At 46.4% G+C, this 27,426-nt stretch overlaps 1 protein-coding gene across 1 annotated transcript in view; it reads left to right on the forward strand.

Annotated features, from left to right (window-relative positions):
- The window catches only part of LOC109903335 (3-hydroxyisobutyrate dehydrogenase, mitochondrial), a 35,847-nt gene extending 8,874 nt beyond the window's left edge, over positions 1-26,973 (forward strand). Inside the window, exons 5-8 of the mRNA XM_020499970.2 lie at positions 16,081-16,214; positions 16,346-16,422; positions 24,982-25,138; positions 25,370-26,973. Coding sequence (XP_020355559.1) covers positions 16,081-16,214; positions 16,346-16,422; positions 24,982-25,138; positions 25,370-25,546 — 545 coding nt within the window. The 3' untranslated portion in view covers positions 25,547-26,973. The remainder of the gene's footprint in view (positions 1-16,080; positions 16,215-16,345; positions 16,423-24,981; positions 25,139-25,369) is intronic.
- Positions 26,974-27,426: the final 453 nt, after the last annotated feature.

Below are 27,426 nucleotides of genomic sequence, written 5' to 3' on the forward strand. Positions count from 1 at the left end.
CGATCCCCAACAGCCTACACTGTGGGCGTAAGCTTGTCTGGCAACACTCGTTTTCTCACACACATTCCTCACACAAAACACTCCCTCCCTCTCTCTCACACACACACACACACACACACACACACCCTCTGTGTGTTTACATGCTGGCGTCTGCAGTGTAGACAGGCTGTAGTTAGTGAGTGCAGACCTATGAAGACCCTTCCTCTCCGGGCTTTTAACTAAGCCTGTTACACACACACACAGAGACACACACACACACACCCACACAAAAAAAGCACAGTGTTTACTCACTTCTTCTCTGGGCTCTTAGCAAAGCCTGGTTTACTGCTCTGGAATGGCCAATGATTTACATGCTACCTCTGGCCTGAGCCCCACAGACGCCTGACAGCACGAACACACTTCTAAGTTCAGACACAAACACACACGCACTTGACCGCCCACTATCTAAATCTCATACACAGATCCTAACAGAACTGGCCTCTAACCCCCTTGCTGAGGATGAAAGTAGCCCATTGGTGATAAGCTGAACATGGGGAGGAGAAGACTGAGGGAGAGGTCAGGAGGTGGAGGGTAAACTACAGACGTCCCAGTGTGTGTTGTGTTGTGAGGGCTTCTCTGACCGATAGTGGGGGAGGGGATTTGACATACTGCGTTTGTCCAGGAGGTGGCACTCTACCCCAATAAGGAGCCATATGTATTTATGTGGAGCAGGGAGTCAAACTCATTCCATGGAAGGCCTAGTGTCTGCAGGTTTTTCCTTTCAATCAAGTCCTAGACAACCAGGTGAGAGGAGTTATTTACCAGTTAGTGACCTTAATTCATCAATCAAGTACAAGGTGTATGTTGTATGTCTGTGTTTGTTAGAGACGGTCCCTACTGTTTCTTGTGATCTCTTGATATCAGATCCAGATCTAACGACAGTAACACACACAAACTTTAGGCATTTTTGACTGGTGGTCCCAGCAGAATCTTCTTCCTTAAAAAGTCGCCAATGCACACACACACACACACACACAGTGACATGCATTGACCCCTAACACACTTATTTCTGTTTGAGTTAATGCTTAGGATATATAATATGGTAGCTACGCTATTTTAAGCACTCAAACACACGCACAGATTCATGCAAAGATCATTAACATTTTCAGTCACTTCAGACACTCAAGCATCCTCACAGACAGAGACTTCCTGTGCTTTTGGGGTTTTATTGTTTTTTAAATTTAGATATTCTTTTTATTCAAAATTAATCCTGTGGTGAATGAGGTAGTGTGTTTTTTAAATGTGTGTGTGTGTTTGGTTCCCACCTCGAGTGCGTCAATAGGGGTTTGGCAGTTTCTCCTGGGGTCTGAGACGAGGAGTAATAAACTTGTTAAAAAACTACAATCAAAAAACATCTTTCTTTCCCTTCCCTCTCTCTGCCGGTCTTTCTCTTACTGACCAGTTGTCTGGCTTAGCCCTGCCTGCTATGTCCTGGCATAGATACTCTTTCACACACACACACACTGCACATAGTCACTTATTGTACACAAACAAGCACACTCTAAAATACACACTTTCACCACTGTCTGGTGTTGTTAAGTGTCCGCATTCAAACTAGACCCACAACAGAACAGGCTCTGACGTCACGAGCCCAGGCTGTTGGCAAGGCGATGATAGCAGAAATAGGAGCAGCAGCTAACGAGCAGCGGGGTCGTTAGCGGTAATTACCCAGCATGCAAGCGTCTGCGTCTTGTATTCCGGCAGTGGGCAGCCACATTGCTAACGGACGGCGACTTTAAGTCTTTAAAAGCCATTCATTGTTTTCCCAACACTGAGAACAACAGTGTGTGTGTGTGTGTGTGTGTGTGTGTGTGTGTGTGTGTGTGTGTGTGTGTGTGTGTGTGTGTGTGTGTGTGTGTGTGTGTGTGTGTGTGTGTTAAAGGGACGTCACTGCGTTAAGTTTGGTGTGACCGTGGGAGCTTAATGTGTTTGTATACAGTTTCTCAGACTGCACACGTTTGCTGTGTTTCAGCAGGTTAAATACTCATTTTCAGCAGGCTACTTTTTCCACTTCAAATTAACTAAGCTACTTTTCATTTAAAAGCTTAAATTCTCTAGGTCGTCGAGCCCTTTCCCGCTATAATTAGACTCTGCCGAGTCCCCAGCAACCGATGTTCCAGTTTTCAGGGTAAATGGAAATAGAGCCTGTGACTTGACTTCCGCTTTGGACATTAACAAGGAGACACTCCATCTTAACTCCTCCTACACATCTGCTGGGTTGGTCAAACAGTGCAGAAGAGAACCTCCCCCGACAGTTCTCTTCCCCCCCCCCCCCCCATCTTGTTAAGACCAGGATGTAGGGGATCTAGTTTCAGCTTTTACAGCTACTACGTGTTCGGTTCTACTAGAATGAACGATCTGCATCTTCTAGTAATCTATTGATAGGATAGGCACCTGTCAGTCACAATGCCAGCAATGACAGGAAAAAGCTATCTGCTGGTTGTCCTGCCTCCCGTTACCATTTGTGTGCATTGTGGTTGGTTGGAGTGAATTTGCGTTAATTAAGTCGACTAAGCCTAATTATTGTTTTCTGGCATATTAATTTATTTTGCGTGTTTCACATAGCCAACCGCTGGGAGTCCTGGCTAGGGCTGTATCCAACCAAAATAATCTTGGTTGACTAAAAGTCGTCTATTCTTTCCACCAATCGATTGGTCAAAATGTTTAAATGTGTATTTTTCTGTATATAGACACACCCTATGTGTATATCAACTATAAGCACTGAGCTTGTCTAACGCTTTAAGCTTAAGAAACATGCCTCGAGGGCGCCAGAGATCTAGATAAGCAGAACTTAACCTAACCCAACTATTCTCTTCTCGGTCCTGCTGACTTTCGCAGATTCTGCCATTACTCTCCTGAAGTTGCCGGTAATAGGCTACACGAGGAGTCTGCAACCTTTCTCATGTTGAATGCCAATTTATCTGACCATTTCAATCGATCTGCGTACCAGTTATGGTTTTCATATGCACATTTTCGCCAAAGTTTCAAGTCTTCATATCTCAATCATTGTCATGTGGTTAATCAAAATTATATCAAAATCTAAATCAAAATTATACAAATCTTCAATTAACTTCTATTGCCATTGCCAACTACATAAAGCCAGCAAATAAAAACATTGCGGGCTGCAGGTAGAAAATATCTTGCTAAAAATAAATATCCTTTAAATCTTGATGGCCTGTTTGCAATGCACTTGAAACATCGTATCAACTATTAAGTTGGGTCCAGCCCCGAAGCACGAACATGTATAAAATATTCTGGGCCCTCTGAGTTTCCCTGCCAGTGAGCTTGGGACAGACACAGCTGTAGACTATTTGTTCAAGGGATAAGAAGCAGTGTTTGACTTGGGCAGGAGCTCAACGGAGCTGAGTACCGGCACTAGTACCTAGTTTGAGAAACAGACACTTCACAAGTCCTCAACTGGCAGCTTCATTAAATAGTACCCGCAAAACACTAGTCTCAATGTCAACAGTGAAGAGGTGACTCTGGGATGCTGGCCGTCTAGGCAGAGTTGCAAAGAAAAACCCATATCTCAGACTGGCCAAAAAGAAAAGATTAATTTGGGCATCCATTTTTTTGTAGACCTCCACAAGTCTGGTTCATTCTTGGGAGAAATTTCCAACAACATAGACACTGGTCAGAGGAAATCTGCCAAGGAGACCAGCATCCCAGAGTCGCCTCGTCACTGTTGACGTTGAGACTGGTGTTTTGCGGGTACTATTTAATGAAGCTGCCAGTTGAGGACTTGCGAGGCATGTGTTTCTCAAACTAGACACTCTAATGTACTTGTCCTCTTGCTCAATTGTGCACCGGGGCCTCCCACTCCTCTTTCTATTCTGGTTAGAGCCAGTTTGCTCTATTCTGTGAAGGGAGTAGTACACAGCGTTGTACGAGATCTTCAGTTTCTTGGCAATTTCTCGCATGGAATAGCCTTCATTTCTCAGAACAAGAATAGACTGATGAGATTCAGAAGAATGGTCTTTGTTTCTGGACATTTTGAGCCTGTAATCTAACCCACAAATGCTGATGCTCCAGATACTCAACTAGTCTAAAAAAAAGGCCAGTTTTATTGCTTCTTTAATCCGCGTGACAGTTTTCAGCTGTGCTAACATAATTGCAAAAGTGTTTTCTAATGATCAATTAGCCTTTTAAAATGATAAACTTGGATTAGCTAACACAACGTGCCATTGGAACACAAGCGTGATGGCTGCTTATAATGGCCTATGTAGATATTCCATAAAAAAATCTGCTTTTTCCAGCTATAATAGTCATTTATAACAATAACTGTGTCTACACTGTATTTCAGATCAATTTTATGTTATTTTAATGGACAAAAAAGTGCTTTTCAATATCAAGCACATTTTTAAGTGACCCCAAACTTTTGTGTGTGTGTGTGTTTAATAATTTTTCTTCAATGTGAATCAGATTTTTATTTGGTGTACCCCAGTGGGAATACCTGTTCTACACAATACTACAACACATGTTCCCAGTCTGGGAGGTGAAGTCTTTCAGATGGAGTCCAGACATTAGAATGCATCAGAGGCCACCAATAGAGCTCCTTCTGCAACAAAATGTTGAACCCAGGTGAGCGAACAACCCCGGACCCCCACTTTCTTTCTATTTGGCTGGCTACTCTGTGTACTTGTGGAAAACACTGGGAACTGTACCGTGTAGCCTATTGCATTCTGCAGTCACCAAAAGCCACAAGCCAATTGCCACAGCTAACCATTGGCCAAAAGGAGGCATGTTAAGGTTCCAAGGTTCTAGGGTAGGGATTGAGAGAGAGATGGGCCTAGGAGGTTTTACAGCCGTGGGTAGCTGGCTGGGCCTGCTGTCAGTGCAGTGATGACTAACTAAATATATACTGCATATATTATGTTTTTCTTTGTTTTGGTCTTCGGCATGTGTTTTTGGGGCTCTTTGTGCACGCAACAATTTTCCTGAGGCAAGCTGAAGTTTGGTAGCTGAAGTCTACACCCCCTTCCTCTGTGATTTGTCAACAGTTGGGATTTTTCAATGAACTGTTGCCATTCAACGAGAGACGACTAGTTTTCATGCACAGATTTTCCCTTGAGAAATACTGCACCAAGCATCTTGGATGTCAAATTGAGCGACTAAGACCTCCATAGCAAAAACTTCTAAATTAATTACAGATTTCTATTTTGAATAAGTGTATACTTATACTGACTACGGTGTCTCAAGAGGGACAAAGTGTACTATTGCCGCTTGTTTCTTCTTTTTCAAGCGAAGGTCTTTTGAGGGAGTATGCGAGGTACAGACGTTCACTTCGCCCAGCTGCGTTCTGATAGGAGCAAACCCAACCTAGTATGCAGATGCTTTAACTAGCACTGGACTGACTAGATTAGCATAACGAGCCCTTCACTAGTGGGACCAGGGGGAGGCTGGTTAAGGGGCGAGAGAGGGATGAGGGGAGGGGGAAAATGGAGGTACGGGTGAGCGGAGGGGAGTAAGGGGGTGGGGTTCTAGCCTGGAGTCCAGATGGAAGCAGACCCACAGCAGCTGTGGGACTGTCCCTCTCAACACTGTGCGTGAGCTGTGTGATGTCCTTCTCTGTGGGTGTGTAGGCCTATTTGTCAGCTGGTGTTTGTCCCAGTTGTACTATAAGGCTCTGTCCATCAAATTCTCCTAAACCCCTCCCAAATGTCACTCATCTTAAGAGCGCGTGGGGTGGGGGGCGGGACTCAATGGGTCTGCTTTGGGCCACAGGGAGGATTGATTCTGGAATGAGCTCTCTTCTGTCTCCTTGCATTGACCACTCTCCCTCATGGAATGGAGCAGGCTCTGATAAGGATTATGATGGTCAGGGTACTGGTCAATGAAGAAACACAGCGTAGAGAAACATTGTCTGTTGCATGTCTTTCAGCATCATTCTCTGACTTTCTCTTCCCCCTTTACCCCTGTCTGCTACAGTCTCGGGGGTGTTTTCATGATGTTTGTCTGTGTGTGCATGTCAGTGTGGGGTGGTTCTCAGGCTTGAGCTCGTTAGCACAGCAGATAAAGACTGTTTTTAAAATGAAGGACTGGCATTAGTGACTTGGGCAGATAAACTGTTGAAAGTGCAGATTTTTTATGTGTGTGTGTGGTGTGATTTTGGTTAGCACTCTGTCCTTCTTCTAACTCCATTTCAGTTATTTACTTGATATCCATCAAGTTTTTATGGCTCTTGTTTGGGTTTTTAATTAGTTTGAGAAAATATCTCCCATTGGGTCTAATTATATCACTGGACTACATGAGGCTGCACTGAAGGCCTGTAAACAGTCTGTCTTCCCAGGGGGTTGGGGACGAAGGAACGTTACTGTAATGTTACAAATGGTGTCGTATTGTTTAGGCCTTTAACTCAGTGAAAAATGCTGCCATTAAGATATTAAAACCAAGAATATACAGTTGAAGTGGGAAGTTTACATACACTTCGGTTGGAGTCATTAAGACTCGTTTTTCAACCACTCCACAAATTTCTTGTTAACAAACTATTGTTTTGGCAAGTCGGTTAGGACATCTACTTTGTGCATGACACAAGTCATTTTTCCAACAATTGTTTACAGACAGATCATTTAACTTATTAACACTATCACAATTCGTGGGTCAGAAGTTTACATACACTAAGTTGACTGTGCCTTTAAACAGCTTGGAAAATTCCAGAAAATGTAATGGCTTTAGAAGCTTCTGGCTAATTGACATCATTTGAGTCAATTGGAGGTGTACCTGTGGATGTATTTCAAGGCTACCTTCCAACTCAGTGCCTCTTTGCTTGACATCATGGGAAAATCTAAAGAAATCAGCCAATACGTTTTTTTGTTGACTTCGACAAGTCTGGTTCATCCTTGGAAGCAATTTCCCAACGCCTGAAGGTATCACATTCATCTGTACAAACAATATTACACAAGTATTAACACCATGGGACCACGCAGCCGTCATACCACTCAGGAAGGAGACACGTTCTGTCTCAAAGATGAACGTACTTTGTGGCGAAAAGTGCAAATCAATCCCAGAACAACAGCAAAGGATCTTGTGAAGACGCTGGAAGAAACGGGTACAAAAGTATCTATATCCACAGTAAAATATCGACAACCTGAAAGGCCACTCAGCAAGGAAGAAGCCACTGCCATAAAACCGCCTTTAAAAAAGCGCTTTGCAGCTGCACATGGGGACAAAGATCATACGTTTTGGAGAAATGTCTTCTAGTCTAATGAAACAAAAATAGAACTGTTTGGCCATAATAACCATCAATATGTTAGGAGGAAAAAGGGGGAGGCTTGCAAGCCGAAGAACACCATCCCAACCGTGAAGCACAGGGGTGGCAGCATCATGTTGTGGGGGTGCTTTGCTGCAGGAGGGACTGGTGTACTTCACAAAATAGATGGCATCATGAGGATGGAAAATAATGTCGCTATATTGAAGCAACATCTCAAGACCAATCAGGAAGTTAAAGCTTGGTTGCAAATGGTTCTTCCAAATGGACAATGACCCAAAGCATACTTCCACAGTTGTGGCAAAATGGCTTAAGGACTAGAAAGTCAAGGTATTGGAGTGGCCATCACAAAGCCCTGACCTCAATCCTATAGAAAATGTGTTTGCAGAACTGAAAAAGCATTTGTGAGCAAGGAGGCCTACAAACCTGACTCAGTTACACCAGCTCTGTCAGGAGGAATGGGCCAAAATTCACCCAACTTATTGTGGGAAGCTTGTGGAAGACTACCTGAAATGTTTGCCCCAAGTTAAACAATTTAAAGGCAATGCTACCAAATACTAATTGAGTGTATGTAAACTTCTGATCCACTGAGAATGTGATGAAATAAATTAAAGCTGAAATAAATCATTCTCTCTTTTATTATTATTGTTCTGACATTTCACATTGTTAAAATAAAGTGGTGATCCTAACTGACCTAAGACGGGGAACTTTTACTAGTATTAAATGTCTGGAATTGTGAAAAACTGAGTTGAAATGTATTTGGCTGAGGTGTATGTAAACTTCCCTCTTCATCTATAGCTGTTTGTATTGCCTGACTCCTGCATCTACGAAGACCTGAATTACAGCACTTTGCCTTGCAGGTGTTTTTACTCCGGTAGAATCAGCAAGGCACTGTAGTTAACCTGTGAATGGATTCTACACCAACACGGTAGATTATACTGTCATTGAAGGGTTGTAATGGTGTAATGAAGATGGTAAAGTGTTACGAGCGTTCCTTTAGGAACCAGCCACTCTCAACCCCAGGGAAAAGAGCTGCAGTGTGGCTCACATTCAAATGCGTCATTCACTACTACAGCGTGGGAACAGCCACTGTGGTGTGTGTGTGTGTTTTGTACAGCCTTCATAATGTAGTTTATTTTAACCCTACCATCAATTCAAGTGCGTAGTGCTTTACACGAGCCTCGTAACCCTGTGGATATTACCTTAGAAGCCCCGGCTGATGTCTCCACCATGGCCAAGTTTGGGATCTTCACCTGTCCATAATGCTTAGACACAAGACAGATTTACACAAAGATGCACACATACAAAAACAGATGGAGAGAGAGACACACACACACACACACACACACACACACACACACACACATACAAAAACAGATGGAGAGAGACACACACACACACACACACACACACAGACCGACCGCTTCCAAAAAGGGCTCCAATTTAAAAGGCTATAAGACTATAATGAATCGCTTCAGTTAATTATTTGTCTGTAATTTAAAAAAGTGCAAATGAATTCAGGTCTCGTTAGAACACGACAGAAACCAGAGTTTGCGCTGATCTCCTTTCCCCGTCCCACCCCACCTCACCCTCTTTCCTTGACGTAGCGTAGCGTAGCATAGACAAGGAAAGGAAACCTCTTTAGGGTATTGAGATGCTTTCTCTCCTTGAAGGAGAGGAAACAAGGAAAGGGTATATCTTTGTCCCCAGCCTCCCACATAGTCACTAAATCTATCTCTCACCATGTTAGACTAAGAGTGGCTTTGGCTGGCCCCTCTCTCTAACGGTCATTAATACCAGTGCCAGCTCACCGTGGTTGAACTGTGGTCAGTCTATTTCGACTGGGTTTTATGTTGGCCCACCATAACTTGTCCCTGGAACATGATAAGAGGGACTCTTGTCTGCCCTTTCCCAAGGGAATTGTTTCTCAGAGATCAGAGGCACAGCTATCCTGGTCTCTGTCTTTGCCACTCACTCCCACTACCTTACTATACATTTTCTCTCCCCCTTAGTTTATCCCTCTCTCTGTTTCTCACCCTCTTTCTCTCTCTGGATATATGTACGTCAGCTAGCCCTGGGGGGCAATGCGTTGCGTTTATAACAATGCAGGAGTGTCATTTTCCTGTGAAATGGATAGGACATGGCGGGGCATGGTGACGTTCCCAATGTGTTTCCCAATGCCCCCACAGCCTCATTAGGATTCCTGTTTAATCCGTCTCTGACAGGACTGACCAGACCACGGGACGCCCCTACACACACACACACACACACATATTTGCAAGAAGACACACTCTCTCCCCTTCTCTGTTATGCTAATGATGTTGTTCTTCTTCCTGCACCGTTCATCATCCCTCTGTCACTACTTCTAGAAATCCACTACAGATCAGAGGAGCTTATTATGGGTGATTAGTTCATCTGAGAGGGGGAGGGAGGGAGGGAAGGAGTGGACAAAGTATTCCGCTGCTCGCTCTCTCAATCTCTTGTTCTCATATTTCTCTTTCTTTCCTTCCATCTCTGTTTTTCCCTCTGCTCCCCACTCTCCTTTCTCTGCCATATCTCCTCTCCCCTCTGCTATTTCTTCCCTCTCTCCTCTCTCTCCTTTCTCTGCCATATCTCCTCTTCCCTCTGCTATTTCTTCCCTCTCTCCTCTCTCTCCTGCTCTCTTTATCTCCCCCTCTCCATGTGTAGAGATGTATATTGATCAGCATGTTGACTGTGATATCAATAGTCTTCTCTTTAGTGATCCTGTCCCCAGTCTAATGAACCAGTGGAAGTTTACAATGTGGCTTGGCTTTGGTTCTGTCAGCATTATATTGGCCTTATTAGTGTGACTGTTGATGGTTGTATGCATGGTGATTGGATTCAGAAAATCTCTATTCTCTTGATTGCTCAGTCTCTCTCGAAGATAGAGCCTTCTCTCTCAATGTGTTATGTAAGACCTGTGTGTGAGTTGACCGTGTGTTGTGCACCATAGTCAGCTGCTGCGGTATGGACTGGGTTCATTATGTGGCCTGACAGGCTGTCACTGTTGCAGCGCGCACAGACAGACGGCTAATTATCAGTCCGAGAGAGGGTAGTAAGAGTGGGATAGCTGGGGTAATGTATACATACCATTACCCTAAGGACAACAGCATACAGGGAACAGTACGGTCAACTCAGTGACTGTACATCAGTCACTCTTTCCATAAAGCCCCCCCCCCCCCTCCCCCACTCTCCCATCTCTGCTCCTGCCCCCTAAACACATTAAGCCTCTGCTCCCCACTCTCCTCTTCTCTACCAGCTCTCCTCTCCCCCTCTGCTATTTTCTCTCTCTCCTCTCCCCACTCTCCTCTTCTCTACCAGCTCTCCTCTCCTCCACTCTCCTCTTCTCTACCATCTCTCCTCTCCTCTACCATCTCTCCTCTCCTCCACCATCTCTCCTCTCCTCCACTCTCCTCTTCTCTACCATCTCTCCTCTCCTCCACCATCTCTCCTCTCCTCCACTCTCCTCTTCTCTACCATCTCTCCTCTCCTCCACTCTCCTCTTCTCTACCAGCTCTCCTCTCCCCCTCTGCTATTTTCTCTCTCTCCTCTCCTCTCCTCTTCTCTACCATCTCTCCTCTCCTCCACTCTTCTCTACCATCTCTCCTCTCCTCCACTCTCCTCTTCTCTACCAGCTCTCCTCTCCCCTCTGCTATTTTCTCTCTCTCCTCTCCTCTCCTCTCCTCTCCTCTCCTCTCCTCTCCTCTCCTCTCCTCTCCTCTCCTCTCCTCTCCTCTCCTCTCCTCTCCTCTCCTCTCCTCTCCTCTCCTCTCCTCTCCTCTCCTCTCCTCTCCTCTCCTCTCCTCTCCTCTCCTCTCCTCTACCATCTCTCCTCTCCCCCTCTGCTATTTTCACTCTCTCCTTTCCTGTCCTCTCCTCCACTCTCTCCTCTCCTCCTCTCCTTCTGGTTGTGTAGTTTCATCTATTCCCCCCCCCCCCCCTCTCTCTCCTGTCCTCTCCTCCACTCTCTCCTCTCCTCCTCTCCTTCTGGTTGTGTAGTTTCATCTATTCCCCCCCCTCTCTCTCCTGTCCTCTCCTCCACTCTCTCCTCTCCTCCTCTCCTTCTGGTTGTGTAGTTTCATCTATTCCCCCCCCCCCTCTCTCTCCTGTCCTCTCCTCCACTCTCTCCTCTCCTCCTCTCCTTCTGGTTGTGTAGTTTCATCTATTCCCCCCCCCTCTCTCTCCTGTCCTCTCCTCCACTCTCTCCTCTCCTCCTCTCCTTCTGGTTGTGTAGTTTCATCTATTCCCCCCCCCCTCTCTCTCCTGTCCTCTCCTCCACTCTCTCCTCTCCTCCTCTCCTTCTGGTTGTGTAGTTTCATCTATTCCCCCCCCCCTCTCTCTCCTGTCCTCTCCTCCACTCTCTCCTCTCCTCCTCTCCTTCTGGTTGTGTAGTTTCATCTATTCCCCCCCCTCTCTCTCCTGTCCTCTCCTCCACTCTCTCCTCTCCTCCTCTCCTTCTGGTTGTGTAGTTTCATCTATTTTCTCTCCTCTCCCCCACTCTGTCCTCTCCTCCACTCTGTCCTTTCCTCCACTCTGTCCTTTCCTCCACTCTGTCCTTTCCTCCACTCTGTCCTCTCCTCCACTCTGTCCTCTCCTCCACTCTGTCCTCTCCTCCACTCTGTCCTCTCCTCCACTCTGTCCTCTCCTCCACTCTGTCCTTTCCTCCACTCTGTCCTCTCCTCCACTCTGTCCTCTCCTCCACTCTGTCCTCTCCTCCACTCTGTCCTCTCCTCCACGCTGTCCTTTCCTCCACTCTGTCCTTTCCTCCTCTCCTCCACTCTGTCCTTTCCTCCTCTCCTCCACTCTGTCCTTTCCTCCACTCTGTCCTTTCCTCCTCTCTGTCCTCTCCCCCACTCTGTCCTCTCCCCCACTCTGTCCTCTCCTCCACTCTGTCCTCTCCTCTCCTACTCTCCTTCTAGTTGTGTAGTTTCATCTATTTTCCCCCTCTCTCTCCTGTCCTCCACTCTGTCCTCTCCTCCACTCTCTCCTTTCCTCCTCTCTCCTCTCCTCCACTCTGTCCTCTCCTCTCCTCCACTCTCCTCTCTGTCCTCTCCTCTCCCCCACTCTGTCCTCTCCCCCACTCTGTCCTCTCCCCCACTCTGTCCTCTCCCCCACTCTGTCCTCTCCCCCACTCTGTCCTCTCCCCCACTCTGTCCTCTACTCTCCTACTCTCCTTCTAGTTGTGTAGTTTCATCTATTTTCCCCCTATCTCTCCTGTCCTCCACTCTGTCCTGTCCTCCACTCTGTCCTCTCCTCCACTCTGTCCTCTCCTCCACTCTGTCCTCTCCTCCTCTCCTCCACTCTGTCCTCTTCTTCTGGTTGTGTAGTTTCATCTATTTTCTCTCCCTCCTAATTCCTCTTTAATTATTAACAGCAACATGATTAGGCCTTCACCATCAAGAGGCCTTTCATTAGAGCTACACAGCACCCTGAAGACTGATTTCACACACACACACATTACTAAGACTGTTGATACACTCCTAACAGTGTCGCCTGGTGTAGTGCTCCTTTGGTGTTGTGAGATGCAGTGTAGGGGACACTGTCCTGTCCACTTACCACGCACAGCATGATGATGGTGGTGCTTTTCATTTGTTTACCAATCACTAGGATTACAGTATGGAAGAGTTGTGCTCGTTGAATACTTACAGCTACCAACAATTTGCCTGCCTGCCTGCGTTCGTGTGCACAGACGTATGTTTAGGGGTTAATCAGTGGTATATTAAGGGGCCGAGGTGTGGCAGATGAGATTTGGGAGCGAGGGTTCCGCCTCTGTTTTTAACAGTTTTATTTCTGTGTTAATCTATCTGGCACGTTTCTGGTCATCTATCTGTGTCATCAGGACCCGTTGGGGGGTGGAGAGGTCCTTGCTAAAACATGGAACGCTCCTTAAGCCATCAGGCACTGGGAGGGATGGGGGAGTGTGTGTGTGTGTGTGTGTGAGGCCTAATTGAACATGATAAAGTGTAAAGTTAATTACCCCTCACGGCTGTCACTGATACCCCCAGGGGGGTGTTTCTAGGGGTGTAGCCTCAGGCGCAGCTGTCGGTTTTGGTGTTGGGGTATAGTTGTGTGTGAAGGAGAAAGGGGTGGCGTAAGGAGGATGGAGGCCCATGGGGGTCGTGTGCAGGATGATGGGGACAATCGGCTTTTAAAGACTCCCTCGTCTCTCTGGTGTGCCGCTCTCAACACTCCTGTCCTATCAAGACACACACACCCCTTTCCCAGAGCAGAAAAGATTGTGATGTCTCTACAAATTAACTATCACTGAGCTCCGTAGACCAAACAAAATAATCTTACTGCTATTGAGGAGTCGTACTTGTCCTGAGAGAGCTTTCTGGCAACAATGTCATGAGACTGACATGATGTTTTTGGGATTAAATAAGGCTGTCATTGGTGAACCATCTAGCAATGTGTCTAGATAGCTGTTCATGTGCACATTATTTCCTGAGCCAAGCCCAAGTTCGGACACCCCTTTGTCGGCGATCGGTCAACTAGGGGTGGCAGGTAGCCTAGTGGTTAGAGCGTTGGACTAGTAACCGAAAGGTTGCAAGATCAAATCCCTGAGCTGACAAGGTAAAAATCTGTCGTTCTGCCCCTGAACAAGGCAGTTAACCCACTGTTCCTAGGCTATCATTGAAAGTAAGACTTTGTTCTTAACTGACTTGCCTAGTTAAATAAAAGTAATAATAATTAGAACAGTAGGGATTCTTCAATTAAGTATTTGTCATTCAGCGAGAGACGACTTGTTTTCATGCACATTTTTTCACTTGAGAAATAGTGCACAAACATCTTGGTTACATGTAAAATTGCACAACTAAGACTGACTAAACATCAACATTAATTACAGATTCATCATAGTGCTTGATGGTTTTTGCGACTGCACTTGAAGAAACTTTCAAAGTTCTCAATTTTCCAAATTGACTGACCTTCTTGACATAATATGGACTTGGTCGTTTACCACCCCTACCGTGTAACAACACAACAGATTGCTCAAACGCATTAAGAAGGAAAGAAATTCCATATTTGCTTTTAACAAGGCACACCTGTTAATTGAAATGCATTCATGACTACCTCATGAAGCTGGTTGAGAGAATGCCAGGAGTGTGCAAAGCTGTCATCAAGGCAAAGGGTGGCTATTTTGAAGAATCTCAAATATATTTAGATTAGTTTAGCACTTTTTTTGGTTACTTAATGATTGCATACATGTTATTTCATCATTTTGATGTCTTCACTATTATTCTACAATGTGGAAAAAGGTACAAATAAAGAAAAACCCTTGAATGAGTAGGTGTGTCCAAAAGTTTTACTGGTACTGTGTACACCCACACTCCGGTCTCCGACATTGCTCATCCTAATATTTCTATATTTCTTAATGACATTATTTAACTTTTTTAGATTTGTGTGTGTTAGATGTTACTGTACTGTTGAGGATAGGAACACAAGAATTCACCCGCAATAACATCTGCTTACCATGTGTATGTAATAACATCTGCTTACCATGTGTATGTAATAACATCTGCTTACCATGTGTATGTAATAACATCTGCTTACCATGTGTATGTAATAACATCTGATAAATATGTGTATGCAATAACATCTGATAAATATGTGTATGTAATAACATCTGATAAATATGTGTATGTAATAACATCTGATAAATATGTGTATGTAATAACATCTGATAAATATGTGTATGTAATAACATCTGATAAATATGTGTATGTAATAACATCTGATAAATATGTGTCTGTATGCAATAACATCTGATAAATATGTGTCTGTATGCAATAACATCTGATAAATATGTGTATGTATGCAATAACATCTGATAAATATGTGTCTGTATGCAATAACATCTGATAAATATGTGTCTGTATGCAATAACATCTGATAAATATGTGTCTGTATGCAATAACATCTGATAAATATGTGTATGTATGCAATAACATCTGATAGATATGTGTATGTATGCAATAACATCTGATAAATATGTGTATGTATGCAATAACATCTGATAAATATGTGTATGTATGCAATAACATCTGATAAATATGTGTATGTATGCAATAACATCTGATAAATATGTGTCTGTATGCAATAACCTCTGATAAATATGTGTCTGTGTCCAATAACATCTGATAAATATGTGTCCAATAACATCTGATAAATATATGTAATGACATCTGATAAATATGTGAATGTGACCAATAACATCTGATAAATATGTGATGCGACCGATGGAATTTGATTTGATCTGTAATGACGTCATTCAAGGCAACCTGGCCAATCAGAGCCCAGTATTCACACACACACATTTAGGAACTAAATCATCTTTGGGAGAGATGTGTGAGACTGACTGAAAGTTTTGCTGTCAATCAGCTTTGAAATCAGCCTATTTTGATTTATGGTTCTGCATGTTATCACAAAGTACTCGGGTAATGATTTGATGTTAGCTTCAGCTGTAAGCTAGCAAGGAAAGTTAGCTGGAAGCTACCAGTATCTTTCAATGTGAAGTGTTCTAGTCTGTATGAACATTGTTTTGCGAACAGTAATTAACAGTTTCAGCATTTCTATATGCCGTGTTGCAATTTCAAGTGTGTTAACGTCTGTGTGGAATGATTGGAGCAGGCACGCTCATGCTATAAGTGGACATCGGCTGCTCTGATAGACATGCTCCGTGAGACAGAAGTACCGAAAGTAAAAAATAAATTCCACTACTGGACTGCTTTTCATGTTCTAGTATCTAAAGAGTACAGACGTTTCAGTATATCGTTCAACACTAGTGTGTAGTGACCATGTATTGTCTGTTGTAGGTGTGGGAGCAGCCAGCTTGGCTAAGCTAACTTTCATGGTAGGAGGGGTTGAGGAGGAGTACACTGCAGCCCAGGAACTCCTCACCTGTATGGGAGCTAACGTAGTGTACTGCGGACAGGTCGGCACAGGACAGGTAACTAACACACTCTAGTGTACTTACAAGTTTGCATACAAATGTACCATTTTCATATACTCAAACACTATTGTACACTTGGTCACTTGCACAGAAACATATTTGAATAATTCAGCTTTTTTGTCTCACAGGCAGCTAAGATCTGTAACAACATGCTGTTAGCGATTGGGATGATCGGGACTGCAGAGACCATGAACCTCGGAATCAGGTAGAGTCCACTACTTGTTAGCCAGCCTAGATCTGTTGGGAGTCACTTCCATTCACCTTCACTGTCTCACTGTGATTTACCTGACCATGTCTTTACCAGGTCACCAACTGGACCTGTGTGCTGGATATTTTACTGTTGATTTTGCAATCTGTGTTTTTGAGATGGGGGCAAAGAGACAGAGGAGGATAGTTGGTGGGGGGTCTGAGGGGGTCAGACCATTCATTCTCAGACCTGTCAGGGGTAGCAAGAGAGTGAGGAGGGGATAGAGACTCTCATTTACATCCACTGGTTGAGCTCTTAATGCAGCCTAGGCACAACCAGCTGCTGCTACTTATCCCAGCATGCACTTCTCCCAGCCCTGACAAACCAGCCCTGCTTACAAACTACATATCCCTGACACTGCCTCAGTGGATAAGACTGTAAAACTACATTCCCCATCCCACTGCCCTGCTATTGCTGCTGCTGTTATTAGGGTTGTAAAGGATCCATCTATTTCCCTCTCTGATGTGTCTGGCCTCAAGTCAAGCAGTGTGTGACTGTGTATTTTCTGTGTGTTAGTTGTATGTGCTCATGTATGCACGGTCATATGATTAGTGTACCCAGTACTGTATCAAACGTGTGTGTGCTGTATTTGCCTCTGGTGCATTGTGTACGTGCAACGTGTGTGTCCTGTGTGTGTGTGTGTGTGTGTGTGTGTGTGTGTGTACTTGTGTCCTGTGTGTTTGTAGTGCAGCTGTATTAGATCAGCTGATTTGTCTGTGGGGAGACAGAGGGGCATAAATCCCCACACTAGGCCTCTGAAATATGGAGGCATTAAAAGAGCAACACAGATTTACACCCCACACCACTGTTCCCGCTACACACAAAGCTATCCACACACACACACCTACCCTTACACACCTACCCACACACATACACATGCAGACTACAAACACACGTACATGGAGTACACACGGACACAGACAGACACCGAGACACATGCTCAGAGCCAATTTAAAGGAAAACAGTAATACCATTTTATCATGCTGGAGTAGGGCCTGCTAGAGCTGCCCTTTCCAATACCTGTCCACGCACACACAGTAGGGCCTGCTAGAGCTGCCCTTTCCAATACCTGTCCACGCACACACAGTAGGGCCTGCTAGAGCTGCCCTTTCCAATACCTGTCCACGCACACACAGTAGGGCCTGCTAGAGCTGCCCTTTCCAATACCTGTCCACGCACACACAGTAGGGCCTGCTAGAGCTGCCCTTTCCAATACCTGTCCACGCACACACAGTAGGGCCTGTTAGAGCTGCCCTTTCCAATACCTGTCCACGCACACACAGTAGGGCCTGCTAGAGCTGCCCTTTCCAATACCTGTCCACGCACACACAGTAGGGCCTGTTAGAGCTGCCCTTTCCAATACCTGTCCACGCACACACAGTAGGGCCTGTTAGAGCTGCCCTTTCCAATACCTGTCCACGCACACACAGTAGGGCCTGCTAGAGCTGCCCTTTCCAATACCTGTCCACGCACACACAGTAGGGCCTGCTAGAGCTGCCCTTTCCAATACCTCTCCACGCACACACAGTAGGGCCTGCTAGAGCTGCCCTTTCCAATACCTGTCCACGCACACACAGTAGGGCCTGCTAGAGCTGCCCTTTCCAATACCTGTCCACGCACACACAGTAGGGCCTGCTAGAGCTGCCCTTTCCAATACCTCTCCACGCACACACAGTAGGGCCTGCTAGAGCTGCCCTTTCCAATACCTGTCCACGCACACACAGTAGGGCCTGCTAGAGCTGCCCTTTCCAATACCTGTCTACGCACACACAGTAGGGCCTGCTAGAGCTGCCCTTTCCAATACCTGTCCACGCACACACAGTAGGGCCTGCTAGAGCTGCCCTTTCCAATACCTGTCCACGCACACACAGGAGGGCCTGCTAGAGCTGCCCTTTCCAATACCTGTCCACGCACACACAGTAGGGCCTGCTAGAGCTGCCCTTTCCAATACCTGTCTACGCACACACAGTAGGGCCTGCTAGAGCTGCCCTTTCCAATACCTGTCCACGCACACACAGTAGGGCCTGCTAGAGCTGCCCTTTCCAATACCTGTCCACGCACACACAGTAGGGCCTGTCCCATCCACACAGCTCATTTGTTGATTTCAGATGGAAGGTTGGGCCCGTCTCTGACCGAGCATGACGTTCCCTTAGATCAGAGAATGGCCCTGAATTACAATTATAACCACACAAACACTACCTTTGTCATAGTCTCAGTTTTTTTCCCCCTCAGGTTTTCTTTCTCTCTCCCTTTAGTTTCTCCTCCCTATGTTTCCCTTTATATATATTTGTAACATTTATTTTCTATCCATTTCTTTCTCTCATGCTCTCTTTCCATCCCCCACTCCCTCTGGTCTGTTTCTTCTCTGGCTCCTATCTAACAGTCTGTCTGAGGAGCAGCCCTGCTTTTAATGAGGATGCTGAGGAGAGGAGGCATAAATACATATACAGTTACATTCTCTGTGTGTGTGTGTGTGTGTGTGTGTGTGTGTGTGTGGAGAGCATATGTTCAAGAGAGATTAAAGATGGACTTGTTACCTGTCTAATAATAAATGTTGAGTGTGCGTCCTCTCCTGTGGTTTAGAGAAGAAATTAAAGCTAATGGTAATGAACCAGACAGTTAATATCATCAATTACCTCCACCTGCTGCACATGACACAATAGCAAGCCCCCCTTCTAGCGTTTTACCTCTGTCCCCCCCCCCCCCCCCCCCTTTGTCTCAACTGTTTTCTTTTTCATAGCTATAGCATTTGTTTCGCCTTTAGCTGTGATGGCACTGCTCTGCTGTGTGTGTGTGTGTGTGTGTGTGTGTGTGTGTGTGTGTGTGTGTGTCAATCCTGTTAAAGCGTGACATGTCCTCTTCTCCATGTAAATTGACAGCACCGCTAAAGAACAACACTAGTAGGGCTACTAACCAGGACTGTGATAGGAAAGGCAGGGGGGCTCATGGCTACTAACCATGACTGCGATAGGAAAGGCAGGGGGGCTCATGGATACTAACCAGGACTGTGATAGGAAAGGCAGGGGGGCTCATGGCTACTAACCATGACTGCGATAGGAAAAGCAGGGGGGCTCATGGCTACTAACCATGACTGCGATAGGAAAGGCAGGGGGGCTCATGGATACTAACCAGGACTGTGACAGGAAAGGCAGGGGGGTTCATGGCTACTAACCAGGACTGTGATAGGAAAGGCAGGGGGGCTCATGGCTACTAACCAGGACTGTGATAGGAAAGGCAGGGGGGCTCATGGCTACTAACCAGGACTGTGATAGGAAAGGCAGGGGGGCTCATGGCTACTAACCATCACTGCGATAGGAGAGGGAGGAGGGCTCGTACCTACTAACCAGGATAGGGTGTGTGTGATAGGAGAGGGAGGAGGGCTCGTAACTACTAACCAGGATAAGGTGTGTGTGATAGGAGAGGGAGGAGGGCTCGTAGCTACTAACCAGGATACGGTGTGTGTGATAGGAGAGGGAGGAGGGCTCGTAGCTAATAACCAGGATAGGGTTTGTGTGATAGGAGAGGGAGGTTAATTGATTTATCGTTAAACAGAGAACAACAGCTCCATGTCAATCAACGTATTTGGCCACTGTAACAACAATCTGTTCCGACGCTCTTTATTGTAGAGCAGCCAATAACCTTTTCAGATGCTGACCCAGAACACAGGCACTGGAAGAGACTGTGTGTGTGTGTGTGTGTGTGTGTGTGTGTGTGTGTGTGTGTATGTGTGTGTGAGCTCCAAGGGGAGGTGGATGATGTCAAACATATGTCACCCTTAGACAGGGAGGCGTCGGCTGAGGCAGGATGGAGCGATGGAAGGAGAGGAGGGGGAGTGAAGGACTGGGGCAGCAGTATACAGACATACAATGAAAAAGCCATCATGACTGAGACTTCCATTAAAAACAACACACACTATCACTTATCCCACATTTCCATACTACTCTAAAACCCAAGCCGGGAGAGACCGAGAGAAACTACAAACCAAGCCGGGAGAGACGGAGAGAAACTACAAACCAAGCCGGGAGAGACGGAGAGAAACTACAAACCAAGCCGGGAGAGACGGAGAGAAACTACAAACCAAGCCGGGAGAGACGGAGAGAAACTACAAACCAAGCCGGGAGAGACGGAGAGAAACTACAAACCAAGCCGGGAGAGACGGAGAGAAACTACAAACCAAGCCGGGAGAGACGGAGAGAAACTACAAACCAAGCCGGGAGAGACGGAGAGAAACTACAAACCAAGCCGGGAGAGACGGAGAGAAACTACAAACCAAGCCGGGAGAGACGGAGAGAAACTACAAACCAAGCCGGGAGAGACGGAGAGAAACTACAAACCAAGCCGGGAGAGACGGAGAGAAACTACAAACCAAGCCGGGAGAGACGGAGAGAAACTACAAACCAAGCCGGGAGAGACGGAGAGAAACTACAAACCAAGCCGGGAGAGACGGAGAGAAACTACAAACCAAGCCGGGAGAGACGGAGAGAAACTACAAACCAAGCCGGGAGAGACGGAGAGAAACTACAAACCAAGCCGGGAGAGACGGAGAGAAACTACAAACCAAGCCGGGAGAGACGGAGAGAAACAACAAACCAAGCCGGGAGAGGCTGAGGAAAGAAAGGGAGAAAAAAAGGAGAGAGACATTTTGTGAGAGTATAAAATACGTTGAGAGTAAATGGCCCAGTCTTAATTAGTTAGTAGACAACTAATAAAGACTGTGGTAGTAATGCTAGAATGAGAGCCAGGTGGAGGGAGGGAACGAGGAAAGAGGAGGGAGGGAGGACTAGCTTAGGAAGCCCATATTCTGTCCTTAAGGAGCCATGATGGTTTAATGGTGATATTGAGAGCAGAAGAGTTATTGTCCTAGAATCTCCGCCAGGGTGAGGCTGCCAGGGATTCATGTGGCCAACTTTACACTGTCTTTAAAACTGTTACAATATAACGACTAGCACTACTCACCAGACCCAGACGCTTAGAAACTAACACTTCTCCCCTTCTCTTTTCTGTTGTTTTGGTGTGTTGTGGTGTAATATGGAGGCGTGTTGTGGTGTAACGTGGAGGCGTGTTGTGGTGTAACGTGGAGGCGTGTTGTGGTGTAACGTGGAGGCGTGTTGTGGTGTAACGTGGAGGCGTGTTGTGGTGTAACGTGGAGGCGTGTTGTGGTGTAACGTGGAGGCGTGTTGTGGTGTAACGTGGAGGCGTGTTGTGGTGTAACGTGGAGGCGTGTTGTGGTGTAACGTGGAGGCGTGTTGTGGTGTAACGTGGAGGCGTGTTGTGGTGTAACGTGGAGGCGTGTTGTGGTGTAACGTGGAGGCGTGTTGTGGTGTAACGTGGAGGCGTGTTGTGGTGTAACGTGGAGGCGTGTTGTGGTGTAACGTGGAGGCGTGTTGTGGTGTAACGTGGAGGCGTGTTGTGGTGTAACGTGGAGGCGTGTTGTGGTGTAACGTGGAGGCGTGTTGTGGTGTAACGTGGAGGCGTGTTGTGGTGTAACGTGGAGGCGTGTTGGTGTACTGGGGTGTTGTGGTGTAACGTGGAGGCGTGTTGTGGTGTAACGTGGAGGCGTGTTGTGGAGGCGTGTTGTGGTGTAACGTGGAGGCGTGTTGTATGGAGGCATGTTGTGGTGGTGTAGTGTGGAGGCGTGTTGTGGTGTAACATGGAGGGGTGTTGTGGAGGGGTGTTGTGGTGTTGTGTGGAGGGGTGTTGTGGTGTAACGTGGAGGGGTGTTGTGGTGTATGGAGGCGTGGTGTGGAGGCGTGGTGTAGTGTGGAGGCGTGTTGTGGTGTAACGTGGAGGGGTGTTGTGTTGTATGGAGGCGTGGTGTGGAGGCGTGGTGTAGTGTGGAGGCATGTTGTGGTGTAACGTGGAGTGGTGTTGTGTGGAGGGGTGTTGTGGTGTAACGTGGAGGGGTGTTGTGGTGTAACGTGGAGGCGTGTTGTGGTGTAACGTGGAGGCGTGTTGTGGTGTAGTATGGAGGCGTGTTGTATGGAGGTGTGGTGTGGATGCGTGTGGTGGTGTGGTGTGGACGCGTGGTGTAGCGTGGAGGCGTGGTGTGGTGGTGTGGACGCGTGTGGTGTTGTGGTGTGGACGCGTGTTGTGGACTCGTGTTGTGGTGTGGTGTGGACGCGTGTTGTGGAGGCGTGTTGTGGTGTAGCGTGGAGGCGTGTTGTGGTGTAGCGTGGAGGCGTGTTGTGGTGTAACGTGGAGGGGTGTTGTATGGAGGCGTGTTGTGGTGGTGTAGTGTGGAGGCGTGTTGTGGTGTAACATGGAGGCGTGTTGTGGTGTAACGTGGAGGGGTGGTGTAACGTGGAGGGGTGTTGTGGTGTTGTGTGGAGGCGTGTTGTGGAGGGGTGTTGTGGTGTAACGTGGAGGGGTGTTGTGGTGTTGTATGGAGGCGTGGTGTGGAGGCGTGGTGTAGTGTGGAGGCGTGTTGTGGTGTAACGTGGAGGGGTGTTGTGGAGGGGTGTTGTGGAGGCGTGTTGTGGTGTAACGTAGAGGGGTGTTGTGTTGTGTGGAGGTGTGGTGTTGTGTGGTGGTGTTGTGTGGAGGCGTGATGTTGTGTAACGTAGAGGGGTGTTGTGGTGTAGCGTGGAGGCGGGTTGTGGTGTAGCGTGGAGGCGGGTTGTGGTGTAGCGTGGAGGCGGATTGTGGTGTAGCGTGGAGGCGGATTGTGGTGTAGCGTGGAGGCGGGTTGTGGTGTAGCGTGGAGGCGGGTTGTGGTGTAGCGTGGAGGCGGGTTGTGGTGTAGCGTGGAGGCGGGTTGTGGTGTAGCGTGGAGGCGTGGTGTTGTGGAGGCGTGGTTTGGTGTGTTGTGGAGGCGTGGTTTGGTGTGGTGTAGTGTGTAGGCGTGGCGATGTGTAGGTGTGATGTGGAAGTGTGTTGGTTCACCTGAGGATGTCACACCTTATTCCTTTCTGAATACTCATCCCTCTGTCACGTGACATGCTGCACTCTGACATGTCCTGTAGTTATTGGTCCTTCTACGTAGTACTGTCTTCATCCCTTTGCTTCTGGAGGCAGAGTTCTTTTAAATGACTGGGGAAGTGTGTGTCAATGAGGTTTATGTGCTCCTTGGCCACCACTTGTCCTCCTCTTTCTTCCATGTTCGAGGCATGATTAAGGATAGGAGGGGTAAACATCAATACTGCATTAGGCAGCATTTCCCAGTCCTCCACCTAACCAGCCATTAACACTGAGAGATGGAGAAGAGAGAGAGAGGGGTGTTGTGAGAGACAGGGACAGGCAGGCTCTGGGTTCAACATGGGTCACCAGCTCTCTCTTTTTCTTTCTCTTTCTCTCACACTCCCTCTTTCTCTCTTTCATTACATCTGTCTCTCTCTCTCGATCACTGTATCACTATATCAGCAGCAAAAAAAATAATTGTGCACCTCCTCATGGGTCTCCCGGTCACGGCCGGGGCTGTGACACAGCCTGGGATCCAACTCAAGCACTGCTGATCCACTCAGGAGCCCCAGTATCTCTGTTTCACATGCTCGTTTTCTCTTTCCTTTCATTGTTTTTATATTGGCCTACCAGTATCATTGTTTTTCTATTGGCCTACCAGTATCATTGTTTTTCTATTGGCCTACCAGTATCATTGTTTTTCTATTGGCCTACCAGTATCATTGTTTTTATATTGGCCTACCAGTATCATTGTTTTTATATTGGCCTACCAGTATCATTGTTTTTATATTGGCCTACCAGTATCATTGTTTTTATATTGGCCTACCAGTATCATTGTTTTTCTATTGGCCTACCAGTATCATTGTTTTTCTATTGGCCTACCAGTATCATTGTTTTTCTATTGGCCTACCAGTATCATTGTTTTTCTATTGGCCTACCAGTATCATTGTTTTTCTATTGGCCTACCAGTATCCATTGTTTTTCTATTGGCCTACCAGTATCCATTGTTTTTCTATTGGCCTACCAGTATCCATTGTTTTTCTATTGGCCTACCAGTATCCATTGTTTTTCTATTGGCCTACCAGTATCCATTGTTTTTCTATTGGCCTACCAGTATCCATTGTTTTTCTATTGGCCTACCAGTATCCATTGTTTTTCTATTGGCCTACCAGTATCCATTGTTTTTCTATTGGCCTACCAGTATCCATTGTTTTTATATTGGCCTACCAGTATCCATTGTTTTTATATTGGCCTACCAGTATCCATTGTTTTTATATTGGCCTACCAGTATCCATTGTTTTTCTATTGGCCTACCAGTATCCATTGTTTTTCTATTGGCCTACCAGTATCCATTGTTTTTCTATTGGCCTACCAGTATCCATTGTTTTTCTATTGGCCTACCAGTATCCATTGTTTTTCTATTGGCCTACCAGTATCCATTGTTTTTCTATTGGCCTACCAGTACCTCTCTGTACCTCTACACCCCCCCCCCCCCCCCCCCTTTATTTTCCCCTACCATTCCCTTACCTTTCTACCCTTCCACAACTCCCACACCTTTCTTCTCTCTCTCCATTGTTTTCCTCCTTTTCTCTTTAACTAACCTCCTCTCTTCTGTTCCAGGTTGGGTCTGGACCCGAAACTGCTGGCCCAGATCCTGAACATGTCATCAGGCAGGTGCTGGTCCAGTGACTCGTATAACCCAGTACCAGGTGTCATGGAGGGAGTCCCCTCTGGCAACAACTACCAGGGAGGCTTTGGAACCACGCTCATGGCCAAGGTCTGTTCTGTTCTACCCTAGCTGGCTGTCTGACTGGATGTGTTTGTACGTCTGTCTGTTTATGCCTCCCTTTTCATCTCTCCTTCTTTCTCTATCAAGTTTGGTTTGCTTATTTCTATTTTATTTCTCTTCATCTCTCTCTCTTGATCTCATTCCTCCCTTCTGTGCTCTCTCGTCTACTCTGCTTCACATAAACTCACATCTAACATCCCCATCTCTCTCTCCTGTAAGGACCTGGGTCTGGCCCAGCACACAGCCACCAACACTAAGACCCCTGTCCCCCTGGGCTCGCTGGCCCATCAGATCTACCGTGTCATGTGTGCCCGCGGCTACGCCAACAAGGACTTCTCCTCTGTGTTCCAGTTCCTACGTGAACAGGAGGATGAGCCAGAAAAGAAGGGGGACTAGAACCCCTTACCTTATCCCCCAGCACAACCCTACGTCCCACCCGTACACCACACCCCTGCCTTTACCTGAGGAGAGAATTGGTTTCAGAGAGATATGAGAACTTGAGATGGAAGTTGTTCTTTACTGCTGATCTAGGGTCAGGTATGATTTCATCCCCCTAATGGTTAAGGTTAGGACTGGGGGTTAGGTTAGGGCAGCCTCTACTTCCCCTGGCCAGGGAGGGGGCAGGGGGGTACTCATGGTCTAACACAACGTGTCGAGGGGATGACGTACGGACGTTTAAAAGAGGATGTTTGACTGATCAGATAATGTGCATAACGTTGTACTTCCTGTTCTTTGTTTTGGGTTGTTTTTGTTTGTTTTTGTTGCCGGGAGTTTGTCTGTTACATGTGTTACAACCCATGATCCTGCCTCTTTGTCAGAGAAGAGAAGAAAACCCTGAAACAAGCAGAAAATAGCAACGCAGCAGCTCCTCCTCCAGGGCTCTGAGGTTTAGACTGGGTGATCAGAGATGCAGATGTAGACTGACCACGTCGCATCTGTTCAGCAGTAGCCTGAAATAATGAGAATAATAAGGATGATGATGCTATAGAGCTCAAGACAATTAGGGAAGGGCATACCACTGTCCCCTGACTGAAGACTCTCACATACACACTTGAGCATTCTACACATGATAACCTATATTACATGACTTCATACCATATGGGATCAGACGTTTCCTCATTTTGTTACCCGTCTTGTTTTGGGGGTGGGGAGGAGGGAGTTGGTGGGTGGGATTTGGGAGAAAGGGTGTGGTAGGTAGTAGTGGTTCACTGATGTAAACCTCCCATTATTTGTTCCTTCATTATCCATCCATTTATTCATTGTTTTATTCAGTCACGTGTTTTCAACTTGAGCACAGTAGTGTTTGTTCTGTTTTGGAGGGGGGGGGGGGGGGTGGGGGAACAGGTCCCACCATGCTCGCTTCCCTTTATACAGACCCACCACTGTCTGGTACTGTGAGACGCCATTGGCGGCAGCTCCCAGGTCACTATGCACTCTGACCAATCCGTGCGGAGTGGGGCCAGTGAATCCTTTGATATACTTCCTGATTTGATATACCTCTACTGGAATTACAGCTTCTGTTTAACATCTGGAATTTCATTATAACCTATACAACTATTCTATCTGTAGCTTTTTTTTAACTGTCGGACAAAATATCTATCTTCTGCTCAGTACCTCTCCTTTGTCGTTTTCCTTCACTTCTCTTTTCATGTCATTCTCTCTCTCTCTTCACTTGCTCCCTCTTCTTTCTGTCTGTGGCTCAGAACAGGCAGCATGTCTGTTTAAAGCGTCACCGAGGGTAGACTCCATCCCAACCTGCGCTGTGTGCATGTACATAATGTATATTTCTTTTGTTGACTGTATTAAAGGAGAACCAGAGAATCCTCGCTGTCACGTTTTTCTTCTCGCTGTATACTAGTACATTAAGAGTGTCCGTCTCTGTCCGTCTCTGTCCGTCTCTGTCTCGCAATTTCAATGTAAGGGGCTTTATTAGCATGGGAAACATGAAATAGATAATAAAAGGGAAATAATGTGTGTCTGTCCTGTGAAGACATCCTCCATCACACTCCTGTCAGAAATAAGGAGGTGCCCTCTAATCTCACGTCTCTCTGTTTTGCTCTTTATAAAAATATAAAATGTTTAAAGTAAGGCTCATGTTGGCTACATGTCGTAATTCCTGCTCCAGCTCTGTCTGACTGGCACAGATGACACCAGCTCAATAAAACACAACTGAAAAAAGGAATAACCAAGCCATGATTTTTACCTCCCGTTTCATTGTAATGATGGAAATAAGGGCATCATTCTGAGATTAGTGCTTCTATTTCTCCCTGCGTGAC

Source organism: Oncorhynchus kisutch, linkage group LG14 (assembly GCF_002021735.2).
Source record: "Oncorhynchus kisutch isolate 150728-3 linkage group LG14, Okis_V2, whole genome shotgun sequence".
NCBI lineage: Eukaryota > Metazoa > Chordata > Actinopteri > Salmoniformes > Salmonidae > Oncorhynchus > Oncorhynchus kisutch.